Source organism: Chlorocebus sabaeus, chromosome 11 (assembly GCF_047675955.1).
Source record: "Chlorocebus sabaeus isolate Y175 chromosome 11, mChlSab1.0.hap1, whole genome shotgun sequence".
NCBI lineage: Eukaryota > Metazoa > Chordata > Mammalia > Primates > Cercopithecidae > Chlorocebus > Chlorocebus sabaeus.
In genome coordinates this window covers 92,616,464-92,643,719 of record NC_132914.1, presented here as the reverse complement: position 1 = coordinate 92,643,719, position 27,256 = coordinate 92,616,464, and the positions used below count along the sequence as shown (strand labels likewise).

Here is a 27,256-nt window from a genome sequence, read left to right as displayed (position 1 = left end):
TGCTTGCTAAATTGGGGGTGGGGCCTTGGAGTACAAGAATCCCACTTGGACATCATCACTTTCAATTGCAGAAAGAAAGGTGAAAGTGTAATTCTAAAAAATCGTACAATGTTTTTCTTTTAAAGATCACTAGGACATCTTAAAATTAACTACTAAATATACACACGAACAAGGAAACATAAGAAATGTCATAACCCATGCACGGTTGAAACTACTTTTAGTTCCAAACCCCAGCACACATCAATTGTATCAATTAATTTTTTTATTCAGAACCTGGATCTTTGTTTTAAGATTGGTATAAACAAAAATAAAATACAAACAAGTTGTTATTAACATAATAGCTGCAGTTATTAACTGCAAGAATACAGTAAAAAGGAGTCATACTAAATGTTAATGTTCTTGCAACAGAATTTTCCCAATCACCTCATGGTAGCAAATTCTGGCAAGAAATGATAATTCATTTCTTATTAAAAATACTTAAAGAATTTCCAAGATTGATCAGTTGTGCCACAAATAAAACAGCAGTTTATTCAAAAGAGCCCTTACCTTTCTCTTATTTTCCTAAAAGATCTGCCATTTACAGGTAACTACTAATTTCAGATCAGTTATTCAAACCAGGGTTCTTCCTATAAATCCACATCTTAGCTTTATATATAGTAAACTTACACTCATATTCCCTTTCCAGTCTTGAAGCTAAACACTTTTGTAAAAGGAACAATCTAAAATCACTTCATATGAATCTTGGTTCTTACTTTTCTTCTATCTCATTTTTATTTTCTTCTATTATTTGTTCTTCCTCCTCATCACCAAAAGTCTGTTCCTGCATGGTGGTAAAGGAGAGAGATCTAGCAGCCACTTCTGCAGCAAGGCCAGCAGTGAAGGTAAAATCCGGTGACAGCTGTAGCCGTGCCAGCCTCTGCTTAATGGAGGGCTGTAATGAGTCCCTGGGAGTTGGAGGGGCAGTGGTCAGACCACTTCCATCTGCTTGCAGTTCATCTTCACTCTCACACTGGTAACACATTCTTTCTTCTGCTCCTTGGGGGAAGACTTCATTTGAAGAATTATCTGTATTTTTACCTTCTAGAGAGTTTTCACATAAATACTCAGTCCTACTTATTTCATTGTCTGATGTGGTGGATTTACTACTTTCCTCTTCAGTATCATTTTTACTGACTTTTCCCATATCTGAATTCACTGATGGTTCTGAATTACTTATGGGTTCCACTGGGTCTACAGGAGACAAGGATTTCAACACGGCTTCAAATAAAAAAAAAAAGAAAAAAGAAAAAAAAAATAACTAAGGACCTAGCAATGATTTAAACTTTTAATTCAAACTCTCAGTTTAAGTTTTTTCTTAAAAAGAACAATAAATAAATAAAAGCTAAATAAAACTTTCTAGTAAAATCAATGAAAATTTATAAATCCAGGAAACTTTGTAAGAGAGAAAATGCCTAAGAAATGAAATGACATGGGGATTTGATGAAGGTTTTTAAGACACCTCACATATTATCTTATTTAAAATATTAAAGCAGTGGTTCTGAAAGTGTGTTCCCTGAACCAACATTATCATTTATCACCTAGGAATTTGTTAAAAATGCAAATTCTTGGGCCTGATCCCAGACCTCCTGAAATGGAAACTCTGGGAGTAGGGACCAGCTGTATTTTACAAGCCCTCATCTTGATTCTGATACACACTAAAGTTTGAGAACCACTGTATTAGGGAATGAGCAGCATGGTTTTCACTGATAATACGTCAGATAAAAGGCTTAAAGTAATCTAGATAATAATAATATCTTCAACATGTATACATGTATATTTACAAGTTAAAACAGCATGGAAAAAATGCAACACACAATTTAACTTACTTGCCAACCACCTCACAAGACCCTAATGAAAGTAAAGCCATAACTTCTACACATTTTGTAGTACCACGAAAAATACAAATGAAATAAAGTCTTCATTCAAGATCAACTATTGTACAAAATATAATACATAAATATAACATATATTCATACGGTAGAAGTTGTCCTTGCAAGGAAAATGCAGTTTTATTTAGCCCCTCTTGATGTTAGTAGGCAGTGGGTTGCTTGCTAGGCAGTCGCTCATCCCAGCATGAGGGGTTAGTACAATACAATATAGTATGAAGCATGACGGAAGGAAAAAAGTGCTTCTCGAAGAGCTGGCGTGTATTTAAAAAACGTTTTTGTAAAACGTGTCCACTTCCAGGAACCATCCCTAAGCTGCAGTAACTCCACTAGAGAAGCAGCAACAACAGAAAAAAAATGGCCACAGCAGGTTCCAGTGCAGACTTTCCCCCTCTAATTCCATGCGGACTTTACCCCTGTAGGCAGAGATGAAAACAGCTCTGGAAGATGTACTGAAATTTTTCATGGGAAAAGCATTCTATGGTATCAGCAGCTTTTTACTTATTTTCACAAACTAAAAAACAGCATTATGACCCTTTCCAATGTAAACTATATCAAAAGCACATACCTGAAAAAGAGATACATTTCTCTCATTGATAAAATCTTTTCCCATAATGTCAATAGCATAACTTTAAAGCTATATGAAGAAAACACTAAACAATAAAAAAGGATACAAGTTTATATACAATGCTATTTTCAGTCTATGTACATTCTTAGTTTATAAATCTGTTAGCTCTTAAAGGAAGCAATGTATATTAGAAGTTGGTTGATACTCACAATTATTACTAATTAAATGGGGGGGATATAATCTGTGTAATGAGAGGATCAATTGACAAGTGTGTTAGAATTTAAGCCTCAAGGCAGGTAGGAGGCTTTACATTTTGTTTCTTGATCTGTGTGCTAGGGATACAGCAGAGACTCGAATACATAACAAGTACTCAATAACTACTTGTTGAATGAGTAATTTGCTGAATGAATGCTGTGGGATAATAAGGCCCCTATTTAAGAAGACTGTAAATTTGTTACAGAGACACACAAAACAAAACAAAACAAAACCTTGAACATATAGAAAACAATAGTGCCTAAAATTAATCTCTGATGTATGTAGGCTCAGTATATGAATGAACAGATTGCAGGAAATCAATCTGTTAATCATTTCCCTTCTCTGCTATATGCTTTGGGGCTCAAGACTTCCTTTATCTTTCATCACAATGTCCCTCTAGTACAAGGGTCTGTAGTGTTAGGAGAGGTGGTAGAGCTGGAGCACTCAGAGAAGAATTCATGGAGAAGGAGAGACTAGTAGAGAGGACAGCTTGGTGGAGAAGGCAGAATTTTTGGCAAAGGGGTAAGCGTGAATTTTTTTTTTTTTTTTTTGAGAGAGTCTCACTCTGTCGCCCAGGCTGGAGTGCAGTGGCGTGATCTCGGCTCACTGCAACCTCCACCTCCCAGGTTCAGGTGATTCTCCTGCCTCAGCCTCCAGAGTAGCTGGGATTACAGGTGTGCGCTATCACGTCTGGCTAATTTTTGTATTTTTGGTAGAGATGGGTTTTCTCCATGTTGGCCAGGCTGGTCTCTAACTCCTGACATCAAGTGATCCACCTACCTTGGCCTCCCAAAGTGTTGGAATTAGAGGCGTGAGCCACCGCGCTTGGCCAGCATGAAATTTTTTCATGAATAAAAATAACAAATTTGTGAACTATAGTTTAATTTGATAAACATAAGAAGACACCTATAGTAAAAACAGTAGAAAATATAATTGGATGGGTGAATTCTTATGATGAAGAGACTTGAAAACAGGAAGAAGAATTCAGATTCAATACAATAAGGGAGAAATCACTAGAGGTTTTAAGATAGAGAGCTATCATCATTGCAGTGTTGGAGAAAAATCTGGAAAGAGTTTGCAAGATAGCTTAGAAGAAAAAGGTACTGAAAATGTAAGTTAGCTAAGAGGCTATTTTAATGTACGAGGATAATCTAATGAGGACCTGGGCTATAAAGGGAGCCAATAGGAAGAAAGAGGAATGATAAAACTTAGAAACGTAGATCTGGACAGGGGAGAACATAGGGCTCCTGAGTGAAAAAAAAAAAGAGAACTGGAGGAACTTTCCAGAAGTATAGGTAATCTATATACTTCTAGTGAGGAGGGAAAAGGAAGGCAGTTGATTTCGAGGGTCCACACAGATACTCTAAAATAGAAGGGAAGTCGTACTCTACCTACTTAGAAATCCATAGGCATTAATTCAACTAAGAATTAGCTAGGTTGATATTGTCAAGTATTAAGCTTCCCGATTCCTTCCCCTGTCTCCCACGAATTTTGACTTAAGAAAAGAATGGTGAGAAACAGAAAGGAATTTAAGTCTTGCATCACCAGCTATCCCATTCTGCTGAAATCAGAGTATGGGGAGTATGCCCACAGGCACCCCCCTCCCCTCCCATCTACTAAAGTGCTCAAACCACTTAAATAATGCTAATGATGTGGCTCACTGGTCTAGGTTTTAATTCTTTCTTTTCTTTTATTTTGAGATGAAGTCTCCCTCTGTTGCCCAGGCTGGAGTGCAGTGGCATGATCTCGGCTCACTGAAACCTCCGCCTCCCGGGTTCAAGTGATTCTCCTGCCTCAGCCTCTCAAGTAGCTGGGACTACAGGCACGTACCACCATGCCTGGTTAATTTTTGTATTTTTAGTAGAGACGGGGTTTCGCCATGTTGGCCACGCTGGTCTTGAACTCCTGACCTCAAATGATCCACCCGCCTCAGCTTTCCAAAGTGCTAATATTACAGGCATGTGCTGCCACGCCTGGGCCATTTTTTTCAATGTGAACACAGTTATTAGTTTTGTGCTTCACTGAGGTATTTTAAAATATTTTAACATATGGAGAACAAAGTTGAGAATCTCAAATTCACTAAATTTGAAAATAACATTTAAAATATCCCAAATTACTCAACTCACTGTCCATTCTAAAACAAATTTACTAAAAAATTAAACAACCGATATAAAAGTGTGACTTGCTTTCTCCAATATGGTTACATTCCTACTCTTTTATTAATCAGATTTATTTAGCATCTAGAAGAAAAAGTACTATGCATACTGGTGGACCCTTATAAAACCCCAAGAATTCTTCAGCTAAAACAACATTAATGGTTCAAGAAAGAGAGAATCTCCTATACTGAAATAACCTGTTACTTTAAAGTCAGTGCTTACCATGATCACTAAATAGAAGTTGCTTCCACTTCTGCCTTTCTGCCTCTGAAGCTTTAAATCCCAGCACAGATTTTAACTCTTGGAGCACTCTCTTGGATTCTTCATGCTCACGCTTCTGTCTCTCTTTGTCTTCTTGAGACAAGTAATAAAAATCATCCTTTCTGAAATCACTATCAATATCTATATCATCTACATAAGCTTCTAATTCCTGAAAATGAATAGAAGAAAAAGCACTTTACTTGAAGCAGACAATTCTCTAGTAAGCATTCATTTACTTGCACTTACTTATCTCTGAGATTAAAAAAAAGGACTTGCATTTGGCACAGGTCATTAAAGCAGAGCTAAGAAAAGAAAAAAGTAAATATATACCTATGGATAAATTGAAATCTTCAAAAAAAACCTAACAGTTGATACTAGAAAGCACTGTGGATAAAAAAGTTTAACAACTTCAGTGGTTATTTTTCTACTCTGAGAACATACCATCCACTTAGTGTTACAGCCATTAGCTACATCAAAACCAATCAAAATTAGAAGGGCTGGCAGTTTAGGGAGGTGGTCAGGCATGTTTGTTTTCTTGTGGTTCTTTCGGATTTCCCAGGAAGTTTGAACACTCTTCCTAGGATTAGGGAACACCCCACCTTATGGTCTTCCCTATCTCTAAGACAGAGGGTAGGATGCTTGCTTACCCAAGCAGTATCCTTACAGTATAGGCTCAGGTAAATGACCTGGGATCCTCTAATCAGACGTACCAGCATCAGATCAGATTTAGAAGTCTGTGATAAAAGAAGCAGGCACCAGGCGGGCGCGGTGGCTCATGCCTGTAATCCCAGCACTTTGGGAGGCTGAGGCGGGTGGATCACGAGGTCAGGAGTTCAAGACCAGCCTGGCCAAGATGGTGACACCTGTCTCTACTAAAAACTACAAAAATTAGCCAAGCGCGGTGGCAGGCGCCTGTAATCCCAGCTACTCAGGAGGCTGAGGCAGGAGAGTCGTTTGAACCCCGGCAGCAGAGATTGCAGAGATTGCAGTGAGTCGAGATCATGCCACTGCACTCCAGCCTGGGTCAAAGAGTGAGACTCGGTCTCGAAAAAAAATAAAAAAGAAGCAGGCACCAGGATGTTGCAGATATGTTTCTTGAGGTAGCACTTTTGGAGGTAATTTTTACTATTCAGCATTGATGGAGCAAGAGGCAACATCTCCACTCATTAACTTAGCAATGATATCTCCATTGCAACAGTTCTTTTGAGTGATTCGGCTGTTTACCCTAGCCTCATTCAAGCCTGCTTATCTGGCTCTCTGAAATATTCTGTAAGCTACCCAGAAGTTTAAATAAAGTGTCTGTTAAACTAACTAGGGTTGGTTTCCATTTGCAATTAAGAATACTGAATAGTAACTTGTTATTCAATATACACGAAAAAAAAATAATGAGTAGATAATATGACCTAAGGAAAAGAGGTTTTTCTTAGAATGAACAAAAGTAATCTTTGTCAATATCCAATGCGATTATCAAAAATTTGTTTTTAAAAGTGAGGTATATCAGTACATGCAGTCAAGTGCACAGGATTTTTACATATGCACACATACCAGTAACTGCTACTCAGATCAAGATAAAACCATTTCCAGCATCCCAAAAGGTAGCTCTGTACTAATTTTCAATGTGTTCAATCACTCTTGAAAGCCACTCAGATATGGACAATTAGATATAAATAACAACCAAAAAAAAGTCTGCTGGCGGATTCAATGAATTCAGAGTTAAGCACTAAGAATTAATGATTTGATGTAAATTCAATAAATTATGCTGTAATTTTGAAGCTCATTAGAAACATAAATCCAACAAGGGAAAGAACAGTAGTTTTCACCCTTACCTGCTCCTCTGGGATTGGATCTTTGTCTGCAATGTGTAGAGTAGGCTGCTTCAAAGGTACTACTGTACAAGGTGGGTTTTCACATGCTATTTCAGGCTTGCCTTTAAAAAATGGGAGTAGGTGGGAATAAAGATAAGAAACAGACCACACAGAAACGAGTGAACATCTAATTAAAAATATCCTTGGGGCCAGGTGTGGTTGCTCATGCCTGTAATCCCAGCACTTTGGGAGGCTGAGGTGGAAGGATAGCTTGAGCCCAGGAGTTCAAGACCAGCCTGGAAACAAAGTAAGACCCTGTAGCTACAAAAACTAAAAAAGATCAGCTGGGCATGGTGGTGCACACCTGTAGTCCCAGCTACTTGGGAGGCTGAGGTGGGAGGATCGCTTGAGCTGTGGAGATCAAGGCTACAGTGAGCAGTGATCACGCCACTGCACTCCAGCCTGGGCAACAGAGCTAGATTCTGTCTCCCTGCCAAAAAATCCTTGGTACTAATACTTTGTCAATTTCATAGTCCAACTTGTTCTAATAATTTTTTATTTATAAAAAAAGATATTAAAATGAAAAACAATAAATTAGTAGATTTACAACTTAACTCTAAGTCTTTAAACTCTGGGAGAAGAGGACCTGCCCTTCTCTCTTCACCTCACCACAGTATCTGGTACACACCAGGTACTCTATAAATACTTGTTGAACAAAATATTATCATTCACAGCATAGGAACAGTCTTAAGACAGACCATCACTCTTCTTCACAAAATACAAATTTCAATCTTACCCTGAGGCTATTTTAACTCTCAGAAGTTGGAATTGGAAATGAGTTCACAAGTAAATATCTTTACAAGAACACCCAAGTGAGTTTAACTTTGATTAATTCTTAAAATTTGTGTTTGGTATTTACTGACAGGGTTACTTAGTCTCATATCTGGCTGGCTACCATTCATCATTGCCTTTCTACTTATAAAAAAAGAAGTATAGTTTAAACTTCTTGATTTTTACTTTTCAAAAGTAACAATAGTTAAATGGTTTTAAAAAAGAAGTATTTTGGAAATGTTACCAAAAAATAACTGGTTAGTTTGTAGGAAAGATGGCAGAATGATTAATAAATTAATAGGAAGCACTAATGAGAGACAGAATAGCATAGTGGCTAAGAGCTATAGAGTTAGTCACACCTGGGTTAAATCCCAGCTCTTGCTGCTTTCTAGTTTAAATTACAGTTAACTGGCCAGGCACAGTGGCTCACGCCTGTAATCCTAGTACTTTGTGAGGCCAAGGCAGGAAGATCACGAGGTCAGGAGTTCAAGACCAGCCTGACCAACATGGTGAAATCCCGTCTCTACTAAAAATAGAAAAATTAGCCGGGCATGGTGGTATGTACCTGTAATCCCAGCTACTCAGGAGGATGAGGCAGGAGAATTGCTTGAACCCAGGAGGCAGAGGTTGCAGTGAGCTAAGACTGTGCCATTATACTCCAGCCTGGGCAACAGAGCGAGACTCGTCTCAAAAAAAAAAAAGAAAAAGAAAAAGAAAAAGAAAAGGCCAGATGCAGTGGCTCACGCCTGTAATCCCAGCACTTTGGGAGGCCAAGGTGGGTGGATCATGAGGTCAGGAGTTCGAGACCAGCCTGGCTAATATGGTGAAACCCCGTCTTTAATAAAAATACAAACATTAGCTGGGTATGGTGGCGTGCGCCTGTAGTCCCGGGTATTCGGGAGGCTGAGGCAGGAGAATTACTTGAATCTGGGAGGCGGAGGTTGCAGTGAGGCGAGATCGCGCCACTGCACTCCAGCCTGGGCGACAGAACGAGACTCTGTCCCCGCAAAATAAATAAATAAATAAATAAATAAATAAATAAATAAATAAATACAGTTATCTGTAGAACAGTGGTGAAAATAATAGTACTATCTTGTAAGATTAAAAAAGAATATATGAAAAGTGCTTAAAACAATGCCTGCTACAGATTACATGCTCAAAAACTGCTATTATTGCCTAATTAGCAGAACACAGATTTCATTATGTCAATGCTGGCACCACAGATTGAGCTCTTTGAATGAAAAGAAAAAAAAAAAATCCGTAAGACTATTAATAGCAATAAACAAGTACATTAAACAGTGTGCTGGTAATCCAGCTCTCAAACAAAACAAAACACCCAATTTGCAGCACTTCCTGATTTCCAGTTCCCATGGTGTAAATGCACCCACTGTGACCAATTCTAAGCTACCAATGATGTTAAACTGACTCACAAATTTCTGAATATTTAACAACCTTTGGAGAGCTAGCTCCAGCATGCAATTCATTTAACAAAAATCTAGCAAGAGGACAGGTGTGGTGGCTCCTCAAGCCTGTAATCCCAGCACTTTGGGAGGCCAATACGGGCTGATCACTTGAGGTTAGGAGTTGGAGCCCAGCCTGGCCAACATGGCGAAAACCCGTCTCTACCAAAAAACACAAAAACTAGCTGGGCATGGTGGTACATGGCTGTAATTCCAGCTATTCGAGAGGCTGAGGCAACATGATCATTTGAACCTGGGAGGTAGAGCTTGCAGTGAGCTGAAATTGTGCCAATGCACTCCACACTCCAGCCTGCACGACACAGTGAGACTCTTTCTCAAAAAACAAACAAACAAACACAAAAAGCCTAAAAAATTTTTAAAAACCCACCAGATTTTTAATTACACGCTTGCAGTAATAGCTTTTACAAACAGCACAGAAGGTTATAAAGTGAAAAAAGCTCCCTGATGACCTTATCCCTCAATTCTACTGTCTGAAAGCAGGGGCTTGCCAAATCTGTCCCACTGCCTGCTCTTGTAAATAAATTTTTCCTAGAACACAGCCACACTCATTTAAGTATAGTCTATGGGTGCTTTCACACTACAACAGCAGAGTAAAGTAGTTGTAACAGACACACCATATGGCCTGCAAGGCAGAAAATCTTTAGAGAAAAAAGTTGCAGACCCTTATCTCAGAGCAATACTTCTCAAATTTCTCAGACTTTAATGTGGATACAAATTACCAGATCTTATTAAAATACAGGCAGATTTAAAGTCAGGGGTGCATTTGTAACAAGCTCTCATGTGATGCTTATATGCTAGTCTGGGGATCACTCTGAGTAACAAGGCCCTAGAGGTAATAAATGTGAAGTGTTTTAAAATGATGTGACACACATACATACACATGTGCATACACATATATTTTTGAGACAGGGTCTCACTGTATCACCAAAGGTGGAGCTCAGTTGTGCAATCATCGCTCACTGCAGCCTCGACCTCCTGGGCTCAATCAATCATTCCACCTCAGCCTCCCGAATAACTTTTTTTTGTAGAGATGGGGTTTTGCCATGTTGCCCAGGCTGGTCTCAAACTACTGGGTTCAAGTGATCCTCCCTCCTTGGCCTCCCAAAGTGCTGAGATTACAGGCATGAGCCACTGCACCTAGCCTGTGATATTTTTAACAATGGGAAACTGTTATTAACTGGAGATTCTTTTCTATGGCAATCCTCGAGTAATGCCAAAGTTATAACCTATTCTCAATGATTTCCTGCGCTTACCACAATATATATGTAGATATATATGTGTATATACGCATGAATGTGTACATACATCTTTATATAAATTCTATATAAAATATGGAATGATTCATGCATTTGTACATCGTCCTTACACAAAGGACATGTTAATTGTCTCTGTAACATTCTAATTTTAATACATGTGCTGCCAAAGTCAAGTACCCTAATCTTGGTTTCTAAATGCCATTCTCCATTAAAAGGTTTTACAAGCCATTCCTCCCTCCATCTCTAGTTCCTTGCAACTACTGATCTGTTTTCTGTTCCTTCGCCAACTAAGAGTGCCTCATAAGTGGAATAACATTGTATGTAGTGGTTTGAATGTGACATCTTTCACTTGGCATAACGTATCAGAGATTCATTCATTGTGTTGTATGCATTGGTAGTTCACTTTTTTTTGTTGCTGAGTAGTATTTCACTGTATGGATGGATGTAACAGCTTAGTCACATCCCAAAGCCTAGCACTTCTAGTTTTTAGTTTATGAACAAAATATTTATGTATAGGTATTTGTGTGAACACTAAGTTTTTACATTTCTTGGTTAAATATGTAGGAATGATACTACTGGGTCATATGGTATATGCATTCATAGTGGTTAAAATTTTGATGAAGAAACCATATTTATAAAACAGTATTTCTTTACAAAATAATTATCATGAAAGACTAAGGAAAAGGAGAATAAAGAGCATGACAACTGAACACCATACACAATCTAGGTCTAGATATATAAAAAATATTGGGACAATCAGGGAAATCTGAATGAGTTCTGTGGATAAAATGGTTGGTGTTCATTTTCTGATTTTGATGGTATACTGTGGGTACATAGAAGAATGTTCCTGCTTTACAAAAATATTTTAGAGGTAATGGGGTTTCAAGTCTACAACTTACTCTCAGATGGTTCAGAGTAACACCATCATCAAAAGAATGACACACATATACAGATACATAGAAAGATAAGGCAATTGTGGCAGAATGTCAACAACTAGGGAATATTGATGAAGGAGACTTTCAACTATTGCAACTTTTCTGTAAGTTTGAAATGATTTCAAAATAAGACCTTTTTAAAAAAAGATATGGCTAAAGTACCTGCTTCTTAAAATATTCAAATGAACATTTTAAAAATTTAAACCTGTGTAGTCATGGCCACTGTGAATTTTTTAGTGAGAAAAGTTTGCGAACTATTTGTGTCTTAATCCATATCATTATTATCTATGAACAAAAGCCACACATACAGAAAATAATTAGAAAATGGCTTAATTATCTACCCAATGAGGTGAAGAAAGTTTTCACAGTAATGGTTAACAATAACAGGTAAATGTTAGACTAAGATTCAACATCTCAGAGTGTGCTAAAGGAGGGGTGAATGGGATGCATCTTTCTTTTTTTTTTTTTTGAGACGGAGTCTCGCTCTGTCGCCCAGGCTGGAGTGCAGTGGTGCGATCTTGGCTCACTGCAACTCCGCCTCCTGGGTGCACGCCATTCTCCTGCCTCAGCCTCCCGAGTAGCTGGGACTACAGGTGCCCGCCACCATGCCCAGCTAATTTTTTGTATTTTTAGTAGACACAGGGTTTCACTGTGTTAGCCAGGATGGTCTCGATCTCCTGACCTCATGATCCACCTGCCTCGGCCTCCCAAAGTGCTGGGATTACAGGCGTGAGCCACCATGCCCCGCCTTTTTTTTTTTTTTTTTAACAGTCTCGCTCTGTTGCCCAGGCTGGAGTACAGCAGTGGCGTGATCATAGCTCACTGTAGCCTCAAACTCTTGGGCTTAAGCAATCCTCCTGCCTCAGCCTCCTGAGTAACTGGGCACTCAGCCACTCCTGTCACCGTGCCTGGTCAGGATGCATCTTTTAACAACCAAAGGTCTTCTGAGTGTTTCTGTTTGTCGAAAATGTACACAGAAGCTCTAGATGTCATATCAGAAAGTTTAATATGCATAAGTATTTGCATATATCAGAGTTTCTTGGTAGATTTATGCTTTGGAGAAAAAATTATTCACAGTTTACATCTGAGATATTAAGAAAACCTTTGGGTAATAAATCAGTAATTAGCATGTTAATATTTCCTTTGGAGAAAGTGAATACTTTTACTATCTAAGGATTTGTTCAAGCTTGTTTAAGACATTAAATAAATTATTACAAATTTAGCTGTAAACACAAAAATAACAGGATGATAAAGCATTCATTATCTTTAGCAGCAATGCAAATTCTATGCCTAAGTCTGAGTAGCCTCATAATAAAGATCCAAGAGATAAATATGGTACTGGTTTGCAGCACAGTTTTCAAAAATTGATGTGCCAAACATTGAAAAATGAAATCAGTGAGGTAAAAACAAGCATAAAATCAGAGTCACATAAAAGCAGTTTGGTGGAAAAATCTCAAGACTATTTTTTTTTTTTTTAACTTAGTAGCACAAAGCATCTGATATATTATTAAATAATGACACAATGTGTTTATATCTTAGTACTAAATATGCAGTGCCACCAATTATATCATTTGTATATTATTTTTGTATGACTGAAGAAAGTATTTTATCTTAAAAGAAAAACTCAAGTTCCTAGCCCCAGACTATCAAACTCATTCTTTTATTATCCTAACTGAAAAAGAGTTTCTGGAAGTTCTAATAATAGAAAAACACTATCGAAATTTATTCTCTCATTTCAGTTTTTTTAAAAAAGAGATATGATTCACTGAACTTTCAAATCATATTCATTTTTAATTTACAAAATGAGAGTCAAGAATTGTATTCAGTGTCACTTTGTACATATAAATTCAACATTAAAAAAAAGTAAACTAAGAAATTTTGAAGCTAGTTTCATCATGAAGACAAGCAGTCCACCTAATAAAATCCTACCACAGTGGAATAAGCATGTCTGCTAAGCATATGGCAAAGAAATCTCTCACAGGTACCTTTTTTATCCGTATTTCTTCGTAGCAGTTTGTCGACCTGAGAAATGGCCTCTTCCCAGCAATTGTTGCTTGCTTGAACGTGGGGCTGAATCAACTTTAATTTCTGTTCTAGGATGGGATAAGCCTCTGACACTAGTTCTTGTGTTTCTTTAGTACAAACAAGCTTTTCAAGTTCATCTTCAAGAATTATTACCCTGAGTCATAAAGAAAAACAGAAACTGATTTCTATAATATGAAATGAAAAATTTATAATTTACAAGGCTTATTTTAAAATAAGCTTAAATCCCAGCACTTTGGGAGGCCAAGGCGGGTGAATGGCTTGAGCTCTGGAGTTCAAAACCAGCTTGGGCAACATAGTGAAACCCCATTTTCGCCAAAAATACAAAAAATTAGCCAGGTGTGGAAGCATGTGCCTAAGGATGAGGTGGGAGGACTGCTTGAGCCTGGGAGGTAGAGGTTGCAGTGAGCCTCGATAGCGTTACTGCACTTCAGCCTGGAGGATGGAGTGAAACCCCACCTCAATTTAAAAAAAAAAAAAAAAAGAAAGAAAGAAAAAAGGCTTATAATAAGATGAAAAAAGTTCTGGAGTTGGACAGTGATATGGCTGCACAACAATGTGTATACACTTAATGCCACTGAACTGTACATTTAAAAATGATTAAATGATAAATTTTGTTATATATACTTTGCCATAGTTTTTTAAAAAGCTTATAAAGAGTATTAAATATTTATTCAACAAATATTTCTTGCATACATACTAGGCATTTTATGGGCTAAAAAGAAAAAAATAAGCTCATCTGCTATTTATAAGAAATAACAAATGATATTACACATATATGTAAGTAAAATATAATATCCACCCGCCACACTCCTCCCTACCCTCACTTCCCCTGCCAACAACAGCTCCCTGGCTGCCCCTCAACTCGGATGTGGCTCGAGCTGGTGACACACAAGACTAGAGACACCACAGACCCACGACCCAGAGCAGCTTGGAGGCAGTGAATAATAACTCTTCAGGTCTGCAATAACAAATGGCCTCTAACAAAACCACGTTGCAAAAAAGGGAAAGAAACAGAATGGAAAAATTAAAAAGTTGAAGAGGCAGAGCCTGATGAATTTGTGGTGGAAAATGTACTAGATCGACATGTAGGGAATGGGAAAGTGGAATATTTCCTGAAGGGATTTACAGATGCTGACAATACTTGGGAACCTGAAGAAAATTTAGATTGTCCAGAGTTAACTGAAGCATTTCTTAATTCTCAAAAAGCTGTGAAGAAAAAGATGGTACAAAAAGAAAATCTTTATCTGACAGTGAATCTGATGAAGCAAATCAAAGAAGAAAAGAGATGCTGTTGACAAACCAAGAGGATTTGCCAGAGGTCTTGATACTGAAAGAATAATTGGAGCCACAGACGGCAGTGAAGAATTGATGTTGCTCATGAAATGGAAGGATTCAGATGAGGCAGACTTGGTGCTGGCACAAAAGGCAAATATGAAGTGTCCTCAAATTGTAACTGCTTTTTACGAAGAAAGACTAACTTGGCATTCTTGTCCATAAGATAAAGCCCAATTATTGTTCACATTGTATGTGTGTGTGTGTATATATGTGTGTGTGTGTGTATAGACACATGTATACATACATACACACACACACACACACACATATATATAAAATTTGCGGTTGGGCGTGGTGGCTCACATCTGTAATCCCAGCACTTTGGGAGGCCAAGGCTGGTGGATCATCTGAGGTCGGGAGTTCGAGACCAGCCTGGCCAACATGGTGAAACCCCGTCTCTACAAAAATACAAAAATTAGCTGGGCATGGTGGCAGGTGCCTGTAATCCCAGCTACTCAGGAGGCTGAGGCAGGAGAATCGCTTGAACCTGGGAGGCAGAGGTTGAAGTGAGGCGAGATCACACCACTACACTCCAGCCTGGGCAACAGAGTACCAGGCTCTATCTCAAAAAAAAAAAAAAAAAAAAAAAAAAAAAAAAAAGGGTGGAGGGGAGCATCTTGGTTTTTTATTTACTAGTGTGACAAAATAACTACATTCTAATGAAAATCAAGTTTGATATGCTCATTTTGAAAGTAGTGTTGGAAGAGTTGTTGGGTTTTTCTTTTTTGCATCAATAGCACTGGTTACTTTGAATAAATAAAAGCTTTCTGTAGTTGCTTCCTTTATCAGAAAAGAAAAAGACTACAATATCATAAATAATTAGAATATTATTTTATTTCCATTTTACAGATAATAAGGAATTAGGCCCAGAGAGTTGGGGAAACTTGCCTAGAGTCAGAAAGCTGGTAAGATGTAAAACTGGGTTGAATACAGGCACAAAAGGATAATACCACAGAGAGACAGATAGTGTGATGAGAAATCAGAAGAAGGGAAAATTACAACCAACTGTAAGGACAGATGGGGAACAACTAAGGACGAGGTATTTTTGAGGTGGCATCGAAGGGATGGATAAAATTTGGGCCCATATACAAAAGGTGAGGAACGTTGTTCTTTTTATTTTTTATTTTTTTTTGAGACAGGGTCTCACTCTATCACCCAGGCTAGTGCAGTAGTGTGATTTCGGCTCACTGCAACCTCAACCTCCAGGGGTCAGGTGATCCTCCCACCTCAGCCTCCCAAGTAGCTGGGACTACAGGTATGTACCACCACGACTGGCTAATTTTTGTATTTTTTTTGTAGAGATAAGGGTTCACCATGTTGTTCGTCTCAGCTACTGGGCTCCAGCAATCTGCTCTACTCGGCCTCCCAAAGTATGAGGATTATAGGCATTAGCCATTGTGCCTGGCCAGAAACTTGTTCTATTAGATTGGTGCAAAAGTAATTGAGGTTTTTGCCGTTACTTTTTTTTTTTTTTGAGACAGAGTCTCGCTCTGTCGCCCAGGCTGGAGTGCAGTGGCACAATCTTGGCTCACTGCAAGCTCCGCTTCTCGGGTTCACACCATTCTCCTGCCTCAGCCTCCCAAGTAGCTGGGACTACAGGTGCCCGCCACCACGCCCAGCTAATTTTTCTGTATTTTTAGTAGAGACGGGGTTTCACCATGTTAGCCAGGATGGTATCAATCTCCTGACCTCGTGATTCGCCCACCTCAGCCTCCCAAAGTGCTGGGATTACAGGCATGAGCCACCTCACCTGGCCTGCCATTACTTTTAATGGCAAAAACTGCAATTACTTTTGCACTAACCTATAAAAGGACCATGGGAAAAGGCATTTATACAGTTTGGCTGGACTGAAGGAAAGGAATGAGAAATAAAGATAGAAACAGAGTGTAGTCAAGTTATGACAAACACTTCTATAGTATGTTTTGTAAAGACTTTAGTCTGAGCTGCTATGACTCCGAAACAAGTCAAGATTTTCAGTGAAGTGAGAAGGCAAATATAAGCCTCAGCAACATTAATCTGGCCATACGCACCCTGAAGGTGGGGAGAACAGTTAGAGATTAACGCTTTAGTGTAGGGAAGGGACAATATGGTCCCACACCGAGGCCCTGAGAGTGGGAACTGCAAAGGAGACAAAGGGGGAGAGGTGTGAAACACAAAAAGAGCATTCTAAAATATGAAACACAAAACAATTATTTAGTTAACAATTTAAAAAGTTGTATGTAGCAGCACTACAGAGCAAATTGGATATGATGGTTTGTGACTGGTGTATTTTCTAGTGAAAATACTTAGAAAGGAGAGACATTAGCATATATGGAATATTCCACTTTAAAACAGGACAAAAACTTCCTATGCATAACCCACAATTCCTACCCATGGTAAAAGCTCCTCTTTTTTGTGTTCATATCTACCTTGTGTAGCACGCTTTCTTCCCTGAGCCATCTTCCCTCACTCTAATGCATTCTAATATGTGCCGTATATTTCTGATTCTATTGCCAAAACTTACTTCTTCAGAGACTCTGGCTTTGCCTATAACCTGTCCACTGAAATCTTATTTTCCTTTGAGGACAATTCAACCTTTGCCACCCACTCAAGTGGAGATGGCCTTATCGCCCAGTTCCCTGTAGGAGGCAGGGCTAAGAAACTGGTTAGCATTTACCTGCTTTCTTAGAATAGCAGATATAGACTACTGGAATACCCTGAGTTCATAGTGTCTTCATTTTTCTTATGCCATAATCTTTTTTTTTTTTTTTTTTGAGACGGAGTCTCGCTCTGTGGCCCAGGCTGGAGTGCAGTGGCCGGATCTCAGCTCACTGCAAGCTCCACCTCCTGGGTTTACGCCATTCTCCTGCCTCAGCCTCCTGAGTAGCTGGGACTACAGGCACCCGCCACCTCGCCCGGCTAGTTTTTTGTATTTTTTTTAGTAGAGACAGGGTTTCACCATGTTAGCCAGGATGGTCTCGATCTCCTGACCTCGTGATCTGCCCGTCTCGGCTTCCCAAAGTGCTGGGATTACAGGCTTGAGCCACCGCGCCCGGCCATGCCATAATCTTTATATCAGCCTTATATCAAGCCCATCTCAGGCCTTGAACTGATGGGTAAAAACTTAGCTTCTCAAAATGTCTTTCTGACTTTAAGTTCCTATCCTTGTATCTCTTATCCTCCCTAATTCCAGTGAAACTAGCCTTTTGATTTTGCTGATATGTCAGTCCTTTTGACCCATTTTTATTTACATAATTAAATGCTGCCTTCCCCATTCCACTTCTTGCCATGTATCCCAGGGTCAAGTACACCAACTACAATCTTGTTAGCTCTTTAAATTCCTAGGACCTTCTTGATTACCAACACAACATGAACTCAACCATTCATTTGATCCAGTCCTACATGATGAATATTTAACCGTTACAGAAAAATTTCACTGGAAATGACTGTATTCAATTAAATGCCTTGATTCAATTTTTAAACTTGAAAACTTCGTAGAAATATGTGAAAATAGTATTTTCAGCTGAAGGTATACCGAAGTGGGACATAAAAATTTAGAAATTAACGTAGAGTACCAACAATTTCATGCAAGGCAGGAAATGAACAAATATAAACTCTAGACTCTACATTTTGCTTTTCAACTGGTACCACAAAGCTTGTCCTGTGATACAAAAAAATTTCTACATCTGCTGTAATTTATTTAGAAAAACAGCAATATGTTACTCTTCTACTACATATAACAATGCCTCTTGTAACACACAGTTCCAATCTTGGTAGATATTTCTATTGGACTGCAGGTTCCAGTTGAAGAGCACTACCTTAAGAGAGTTAAAAGAAACGCATTCTTTATAACCATCTCCATTTCAGCTCTCAAAGAGAATGAACAACACCTGCTTTTACCTACCTTTCCAAGTTTTCTGCTGAACTAAGGAAAAGTAAAAACTGTAACTCCCTCAAGTTATAGTACTCACAAATTATTATTATTATTATTTTTGCTATATTTGTAGCTATAAATCACCCTTCATGCTCATGTCTCAACTTTGCTTCTTTTTTCTAGCTAGGACACAAGCCAACAACCACAATGGTACACGAATGAAGCTTGCTAATCACCGAGACCTTTCTTGGTATAATTTCTAAACTTACTCATTCAGTAATGCTTTCAGATGGAGCTGCAAGCTACGTACTGCTGTGTGAACATTATTCAGTTCTCCTGACTTCTGTTGAGTTTTGGATAAACACTGTGGTACTGACTGGTGCTGAGTTTCAAAGTACCGATAGAACTCATAGCTGCGCTTAAGCTCTTCCAAACAGGCAGAATGAGCGTGAGGTAGACCTTGAGTCACATCAGATAAGATACGATGAGGCAGAAGTACTGGAGTAAGTAAGGGCCCAGGAGGTGAATTGGCTGTAGAAAGTAATAGGGCTAACCGTCTGAAGAACTCTGAACTCTGTGCCACCCAGAGTTGGAACAAAACCTAAAGAAAAAAGAAAAAAGGACTAGATCAATAACAAATATTGGTCAGTGTTCAAAGCAAACTATAAATTTGTTTATCTTAACTTCTGGTTTAAATTTTGCACTTTATCCTAAATAATAAATATAACTGAGCTTAAACTACCTTAAGATAAGCCAAGAATATGATTTCAAATTATGTATGTGGGAACCTGTTATTCCAATAGAGCAGGTAACATCAATATATAATTTACTACAGTTCTGTCCTAGATGGGAAGTGTTGATGGAATGAGATACTTTAGCAAAAGTGAATCTTCACTCATTATTTAAAAAAAATTTTCACACAGAAAAGAAGACAGTAGGACTAGTGGATATATATATACTTCTCCAAAGAAATGAGTCACATGGATCAAAAGCTTGGGTTTCAAAATAAGACTATTACCTTGCCCTATGAATTAACTAAGAAATTAACATAAAAATCAGTCCAGGGCTAGGCGCAGTGGCTCACGTCAGTAATCTCAGCACTTTCGGAGGTGGAGGCGGGGAGATCACTTGAGGTCAGGAGTTTGAGACCAGCCTGGCCAACATGGTGAAACCTCATCTCTACTAAAAATATAAAATTCAGCCAGACATAGTCGTGGTGGTGTGTGTTTGCAATCTCAGCTACTTGGGAGGCTGAGGCAGGAAAATCATTTGAACTTGGGAGGCGGACGTTACAGTGAGCTAAGATGGTGCCACTGCACTCCAGCCTGGGTGACACAGCAAGACTCTATCCAAAAAAAAAAAAAAAAATCCATTAAATACTCCAGGAATGTCTGACATGAGAAATTGCAAAACCTATTCTTTTAATTAATTAATTAATTAATTTTTGCCATAGAGTCTTGCTCTGTTGCCCAGGCTAGAGTCCCCAATGGCATGATCATAGCTTACAGAAATCTCTAACTCCTGGGCTCAAGTGATCCTCCTGCCTCAGCCTCCTGAGTAGCTAGAAACACAGGCATGTACCACCGTACTCAGCTAATATTTAAGTTTTAGAGATGGGGTCTCAGTATGTTGCCAGGATAAATCCCATTCTTCTTCTTCTTCTTCTTCTTTTTTTTCTAAAAGCAGTCTGAATATGTTCATAGGCCCATTCCTGAGATACATCCTGAATCCTTGCAGCAAAACATTTCTCCAGATACAGTCGTATTCAAGATGAGGACAATATCTCCGAAACAAATGCATGAGGAAACAATGTAGTATGAAACAAGAGGTAGCAGGCAATAAAAAGAGGATGAAACCACTTTTGGTAATTTAGATTTCAATTATTCACAACCATGAAAATAGACATTATTTAGATGGTTTTATTAAATGAATTTTAAAATTATGTCAATAATGAATTAAGGTAATTTCACGTAAATCTACTTTACCATTAACTTGTTTTATTTTATTTTTTTAAAGTGAGCAAGGCCAGATTTCCTAGTTGCTACAGGTGCGATATCTAGGGATTCTTGACTTACAAGTTTACTTGCAAGTCTTCTTATTCAAGTATTAAATTTTATAATTACAATGATTTTTATTATTTTATTTGTTCATTCAGAAATGATTTCTTGAGCACCCACAAGGTGCCAGGCACTGTTCTAGGTGCACATAAACAGCAGAGAGCAAAAATGAAAAGAGTCTCTACTCCGATGAAGCTTATATTCAAGTAGAGGGGCACAGATAATAATCTACAAGTAAAAGATACTATTTCCCTTTTGCTATAATGATTGTCCAGGAAGAAAAAGATAGTGTTTCTTGGTTGATGGGAAAAATACAGCAAAGAAGGGGAATAGTGTATGTGTGTGTGTGTATGTGTGTGTATGTGTGTGTACACATATGAAAGAGGTGGAGAGAGACAGAAAGCAGGAAGGAGAGAGGAAAAGGGGGTGGCTGGGGAGGTCTCTAAAAGTGTCACCTAAAGGAAGTGAGCCATGAGATCATCATCAAGGAAGAGAGTTCTAGGGAGCAGGAAGTCAAGTGCAAAGTACTGTTGTGGGAGCACACAGGGCAGATCATGGAACAACAAGAAGTTCAGTATGGCTGGGGCCAGGTAAGCAATGGGGAGCCACTGAAGGGTTCTGAGCAGAAGCGTGACATAATCTGATTTATGCATTAACAGGCCTATACTGGCTGCTGAGTTGAGAGATTACAGGAAAATGAGAGTAGAAGCAGAGAAACCAGTAAGGAAGTTACTGCAATACTCCAGGTTAGCATTAATGAGACCACAGTGGTCAGCGGTGGAAGGTGAGCAGCAGATGGACTCTGGATCCATTGTGAAAGTAGAACCAACACAGTCTCTTGACTGATTGGTACTGAGAGAATAAGAGCTAACAAGGATGATTCCAGCATGCTGGGTCAAGATAACTGCAAGAATCAAGTTGGGACAGCTTACTGTGGCTTTTAAAAAGACTAAAGGCCAGGAGCAGTGGCTCCCACCTGTAATCCCAGCACTTTGGGAGGCTAAGGTGGGAGGATTGCTTGAGGCTAGTAGTTGGGAGACCAGCCTGGGAAACATAGTGAGACCCTTGTCTCTACAAAATATTTTCTTAAAAATTAGCCAGGCATGGTGGCATGTAACTGATGTCCCAGTTACTTGGGAGGCTAAGGTGGGAGGATAGCTTGAGCCCAGGAGTTCAGGGTTACAGTGAGGCACGATTGCACCACTGCGCACCAACTGCATGACTGAGCAAGACCTTGTCTCTAAAGACTAATTTATTATCCAACCACTGTCACATTATCCATTTAAACCAGAACTCAGAAATATGTATTTCTTTTTTCCTTGGATAAGGAGATAACCATAGCCAATAGGTAAACAGAAAATTTGATTTAAAGCATTTCACAATGTGTACATTTATTTTTCTAGAGCAGGAAACATATGACTTTATAAATTTAAAAAACTAGTTAAAAACTTAAAGGAAAAGAGAGGGATAAGGACTCCGTTCTAGGGACTGATTGAGTATCCCTAATCCAAAAATTTGAAATGAAATCCCAGATGCTCCAAAATTTGAAACTTTTTGAACACCAACATGGCAGTTAAAGGAAATGCTCACTGGAACATTTCAAATTTCAAATTTTCGGATTAGGGATGCTCAACCTCAATGTGTAATGCAAATATTCCAAAATCTGAAAAAAATTCAAAATCCAAAATACTTCTAGTCTCAAGCATTTTGGATAAGAAATATTTAACCTGTATTTCATTTATGTCTCCTCAGGCTACAATTCAGAGGTTGCTTTTCTTTCCAAAGGTGCAATACTTGCTATCACTAAACTTTCCTGAGGGAAGATATGTTAACAATAAAAAACAAATCCAAAATGTATTTTCTTTAGAGGGGGCAACGCACTTTTAAAAATTTAACTTACAAAATCTATTTTTAAATTTCTTATCTGAATAACGATACAGTGGCAACTACAGAAGGGGACAATACACAGTTTTTGAACATTACAGGGGTTTTCAACAGTTTGCAAAGTCTATAGAGCTCCTCAAGATAAGGCTCCTTGCAGAGCCTGATAAATGCGGTAACTGTAACACAATTATTGAGTTTGGTTACAGGTTAGTTATAGGTAAAAATAAAAGAAATATAAAAATACTATTATACTTTGATTTGTAAAACACTGAGTGAGCAAAAAGAATCCAGCTATAATCATTGTTGGAAGGCAGGATGGGGATACAGCAACAGAGATCAAGTCTCACATTTCAGAGCAGGTCATATCAGATAGAATTTTAAAAATCAGCTAACATTTATTAATTGCTTACTCTACACCAGGCACTGACAAACATCTAATCCTTTGGAGGCAAGCATTGCAATTATCCCATTTTAATAAACACAGAAACAATGATTTGCTCGGGACCACACAGTAGTCAAATAATGGAGCTAGAGTGAAACCTGGAAAATCTGACTCCACGGTGTCCACAACTTCTCTTTGCTGCCTGTACTTAAGCTAGAGTACGATTCAGGATTTAATACACTTTTAAAAACAGTACATCAAAAGCATAAAGAAAAAAATCTCCAAGGCATCTTGATGAGTTAACAAAAAGTAATTTAAAAGGAAATGAAATACTATAATTCTTTCTCCAAGTCCTTCTTAAAGAATAACAGCTATTACCATTTGGGGGTACCCGTTATATGACAAGCCCTGTTTGAGGTATTTAATATTCTTCTCATTTAATCTAACACCTTATAAGGCAGGGATGGCAACTCCTTTTCACAGGTGACGTAAGTTTAAAGAATAACTTATTCAAAGGCAAATGGCTAGTCAGTCAGGGCTAAAATATAAACCTAGGTCTGCTCAATTTTCCACATTAAGAATCTCTTAAATTGTCCTTTGAAAAAATATTTATTTTCCTTAAAGAACAAAGCATGGTTAGGATATTAAATTTGAAAGGGGGTGAAATTACCTACAGTCCCACCACCCCAAAGAGTAGCTATATATATCTTGGTATTTTCTCCTCATTTTTTTTTTAAACAGGGTTGTGGCCATATTGCATATACACTTATGTATCCTGATTGTTTCACTGCCAACAGATGTTTCTCCAAGTTTTTACAGAATTTTCACGAGCAAGCTGTAGCTGCTACACAATGGTTCACCATGTGGCTCTGGCATGACTCACGCAGCCACTCCTCTATTTTTGAACTTTCAGGCAGTGTTCCATTGTGCACTATTATAAACACAAAGTGAATAAGCAACTTGGTATATAAAGCTTGACTATGTTTAGAATAATTTCCTGCAGTTTGCAGAAGAGGAACTACAAATTCAAAGGATAAACCATTTAAAAGGCTCTTTACATGTCAAGTTGCATTCTGAAACAAATAACTTTAGAGAACTGAGGAAAGTACTGCAGCAGCCTAAGTAAAAAATGGTGGCTGGGACTAGGATGGTGGGGCTGCGGGGTTGGATATAGAAAAAAGTGGATGGGTTTAAAATACATTTTCAAGGTATAAGTAAGAATCTGCTAACAGACTGGATGTGAGTGGGCAAAAAGAGGGACAAGAAAGATGGTGTCCAGGTTTCTAGTTTAAGTTTTGAGGTGCCATTTATTGAGATAGGTTAAAATGGGAGTAAGAATAGGTCAAAGCAAATTTTAAGCAGGAGAGAAAGAAAACAAACAAGGTAATTAGAACATTTATGTTGATTTAGAAAATGTAAAAGATATGGAAGTCAATACAGTCTCAAAACAAAATGGATCTGATAAATGCTAACAATACTTGCACTAATTTTCATGGTATCAAGGGAAATTTTAAAAACTAAAAACAAAGAAACATCTAAAGAGAGTTTACTAAACACTTAATAGGAACTTAAGACATTTGGATCAATGTCTTAAAAATACTACTGGAGGCTGGGTGAGGTAGCTCATGCCTGTTATCCCAGCACTTTGGGAGGCTGATGTGGGCAAATCGTTTGAGCTCAGGAGTTTGAGACCAGCCTGGGCAACATGGCGAAACCCTGTCTCTACAAAAAATACAAAAATTAGTTAGGTGTGGTGGTGTGTACCTGTAGTTCCAGCTACTCGGGAGGCTGAGGTAAGAGGATCACTGAGCCTGGGGAGGTTGAGGCTGCAGTGAGCTGTGACTAAGTCATACTGTACTCCAGCCTGGGTGACAGAGTGAGACTCTGACTCAAAACAAAAACAAAAAAATTTGTTTCCAATGTTGGCTGCTATAGTAATGTCATGAACATACTTTGGGTATATCTTTGGTTACTTTCTGAGATAAATCTGTAAGGGCAAATTAAAATTGCTAGAATAAAGCAATTTTGCTTCTTATACCTGTATGAAGATTGGTATTCAATGCTAAAGTGAACCAGTTTATACTTTCACCACTGGTCTGTGTGAGGTCTCCCTGAATCTTCAATGATAATGAAATTACCAACTTTCAATATCCTTGGCAAAATGGTCAGCTTATTATTTTTATTTGTGTTCTTTCATTACTAAAATGAAAAATTTGTATCATATTTATTGGCCATTTGTATTTCTTCTTTTCTTGTTTTTTCTTTTTAGGCTAGTCAAATGAAGTAGCGGGAGTAAGGAAGGAACAAAGAAATCTGTAACTGGTCGTGATCAATTCGTTGTAAAATACAACCTTACTGGGACTAGCCTGTGTTTCTTTTTTTGTGAACTGTCAGTTCAGCCAAATGTACCCTTTCATGTGGCTTTTAATGTATGAAAACAAATCTTAAGAATTTTGGAGATAACACATTATCCATGTTTGTTGAAACAAATGGCTAGTTATAAAATCACTCATATTGGCCTCCAATTAAAGTAAATTCACTTATCTCCAAACTCTAATTTAAGGCATTTCTTTAAGCATTTTAAGTATTTGGAGATCAAAATCTAAGGATCTCCTCTTCCAATCCATAATAAAGATTATACTCTCGGCACTTAAAGACAGTGTTACAAACATCACCAGTGCATTTATGATGATGGTGTGCAGCAAACAATGAGGGGAACAGGCGCACCATTTACATTCAGAAAGCATAGACACAATCCAAGTGCATCTATCTTTTCTTCAGCCCTTCCCTTCCACAGATGGATTACCTTCAATGCAGGCAGGCTGAAGCCATCTGTAAAGTTATGTGCTTCCTCTTCTGAAATCTGCTCTTCACTAAGTCCAAGGCCCAGCTCCTTAAAAGGCACCACACAGATGTAGTTGGTTACATTGTCACTCTCAGAGTTCAGGGGGTAGGTTAAATTAGGTTAAGGCAATCAACAAAGCCTTTTCATGAAAGCATAAAAGATACAGTGAAATTGTCCTACATCACATTTACTAATCTTTATTCTGAACTTTTGGGTGAGGAGATTTACAACAGTTTTTAAACAAAAATTATTTTTAAATATCTAATATATTAACATAATACCTCAGATATCTTGGATACTTGTGGATACAATTTTTAATGTCTAAAAAATTAAAAGTTCAACTCTTCAAAAGGGTTACAGTGATGTTATTTATTCATTTTTTTGAGACGGAGTCTTGCTTTGTCACCCAGACTGGAGTGCAGTGGCACCAGCTTGGCTCACTGCCACCTTAGCCTTTCAGGTTCAAGCAATTCTCCTACCTCAGCCTCTCAAGTAGCTGGGATTACAGGCATGCACCACCACACCCAGCTGATTTTTGCATTTTTTTCTAGGGACGGTGTTTTGCCATGTTGTCCAGGCTGGTCTCGAACTCCTGGCCTCAAGTGATCTCCCCGCCTCAGCCTCCCAAAGTGCTGGGATTACAGGTGTGAGTCACTGCGCCCAGCCCCGTTATTTTTGACACCTACCATTTGAAGCTGTATTGGGCACTTTATTGTGTCATGGTTCAGGGTCCTCACTATGCTACAGTAAATACCCTTTTCCTCTCAGTCTGCATACTGCAGGACATTATTAGTTGAACGTTATCTGAAATACACAGACTGATATAAGTGGCACCAGGCCTGTCCTATGTAGCTTGTTTGACAAAGATTACTGTTAGATTTCCTCTGCCCTCATCCTTACAGACACATCAAAATCAATAATGATTTTCCCTTTAATTGTTTCTCTAAATAATTACATCCATATAATAATTGATCGTGAACCATTTTTGTATTTCTAGTATATTCCTATTTGGCTATATTATAATAATCTTTTGATACAATCCAATATTAAATTTATAAATATTCCATTTAAAAATTTTGTATCTCCATTTATGAGACTGGCCTATATTCTTTGTAATAAAACTGGTTTTTATTCTTTGTAATACAACATGTTTTGGTATTGAGATATTTTCATAAATAAAATGATACAGGGAAACTTTCTAACCTTTCCTATAGTCTGAAATTTTTTTTAAACTACAAAACCGTCTGGATCTGGTAGTTAAAAAATTTTAAATTCACTTTGCTTTTGAATAGGTAATATATTCACAGGATTCAAAATTCATGAGGTATTAAGGGATATAGCAAAAACTACTTTCCACCTCTATGCCTTAGCCATGTAGTTC

General features: G+C 38.2%; 1 protein-coding gene, 1 non-coding gene and 1 pseudogene across 18 annotated transcripts in view; 1 reads left to right on the top strand and 2 right to left on the bottom strand.

The window, feature by feature from the left end:
- Positions 1-244: 244 nt before the first annotated feature.
- Positions 245-27,256, bottom strand: part of VEZT (vezatin, adherens junctions transmembrane protein) — an 81,340-nt gene continuing 54,328 nt past the window's right edge. For 10 of the 17 annotated variants that reach the window (XM_073021008.1, XM_008004279.3, XM_073021017.1 and 7 more), the window contains 6 exons: positions 25,837-25,984; positions 18,977-19,308; positions 13,459-13,652; positions 6,992-7,092; positions 5,127-5,334; positions 245-1,257 (listed from right to left, as the gene is read on the bottom strand). In XM_073021008.1, coding sequence (XP_072877109.1) covers positions 749-1,257; positions 5,127-5,334; positions 6,992-7,092; positions 13,459-13,652; positions 18,977-19,308; positions 25,837-25,984 — 1,492 coding nt within the window. In that variant the 3' untranslated portion in view covers positions 245-748. The other 7 variants (XM_073021018.1, XM_008004288.3, XM_037996681.2 and 4 more) reach the window with 2 other exon arrangements.
- On the bottom strand, positions 10,608-10,715 carry LOC119623991 (U6 spliceosomal RNA). The gene has a single exon (XR_005240088.1). It is a non-coding gene; the product is annotated as a U6 spliceosomal RNA (small nuclear RNA).
- On the top strand, positions 14,490-18,929 carry LOC119620729 (chromobox protein homolog 3 pseudogene; annotated as a pseudogene).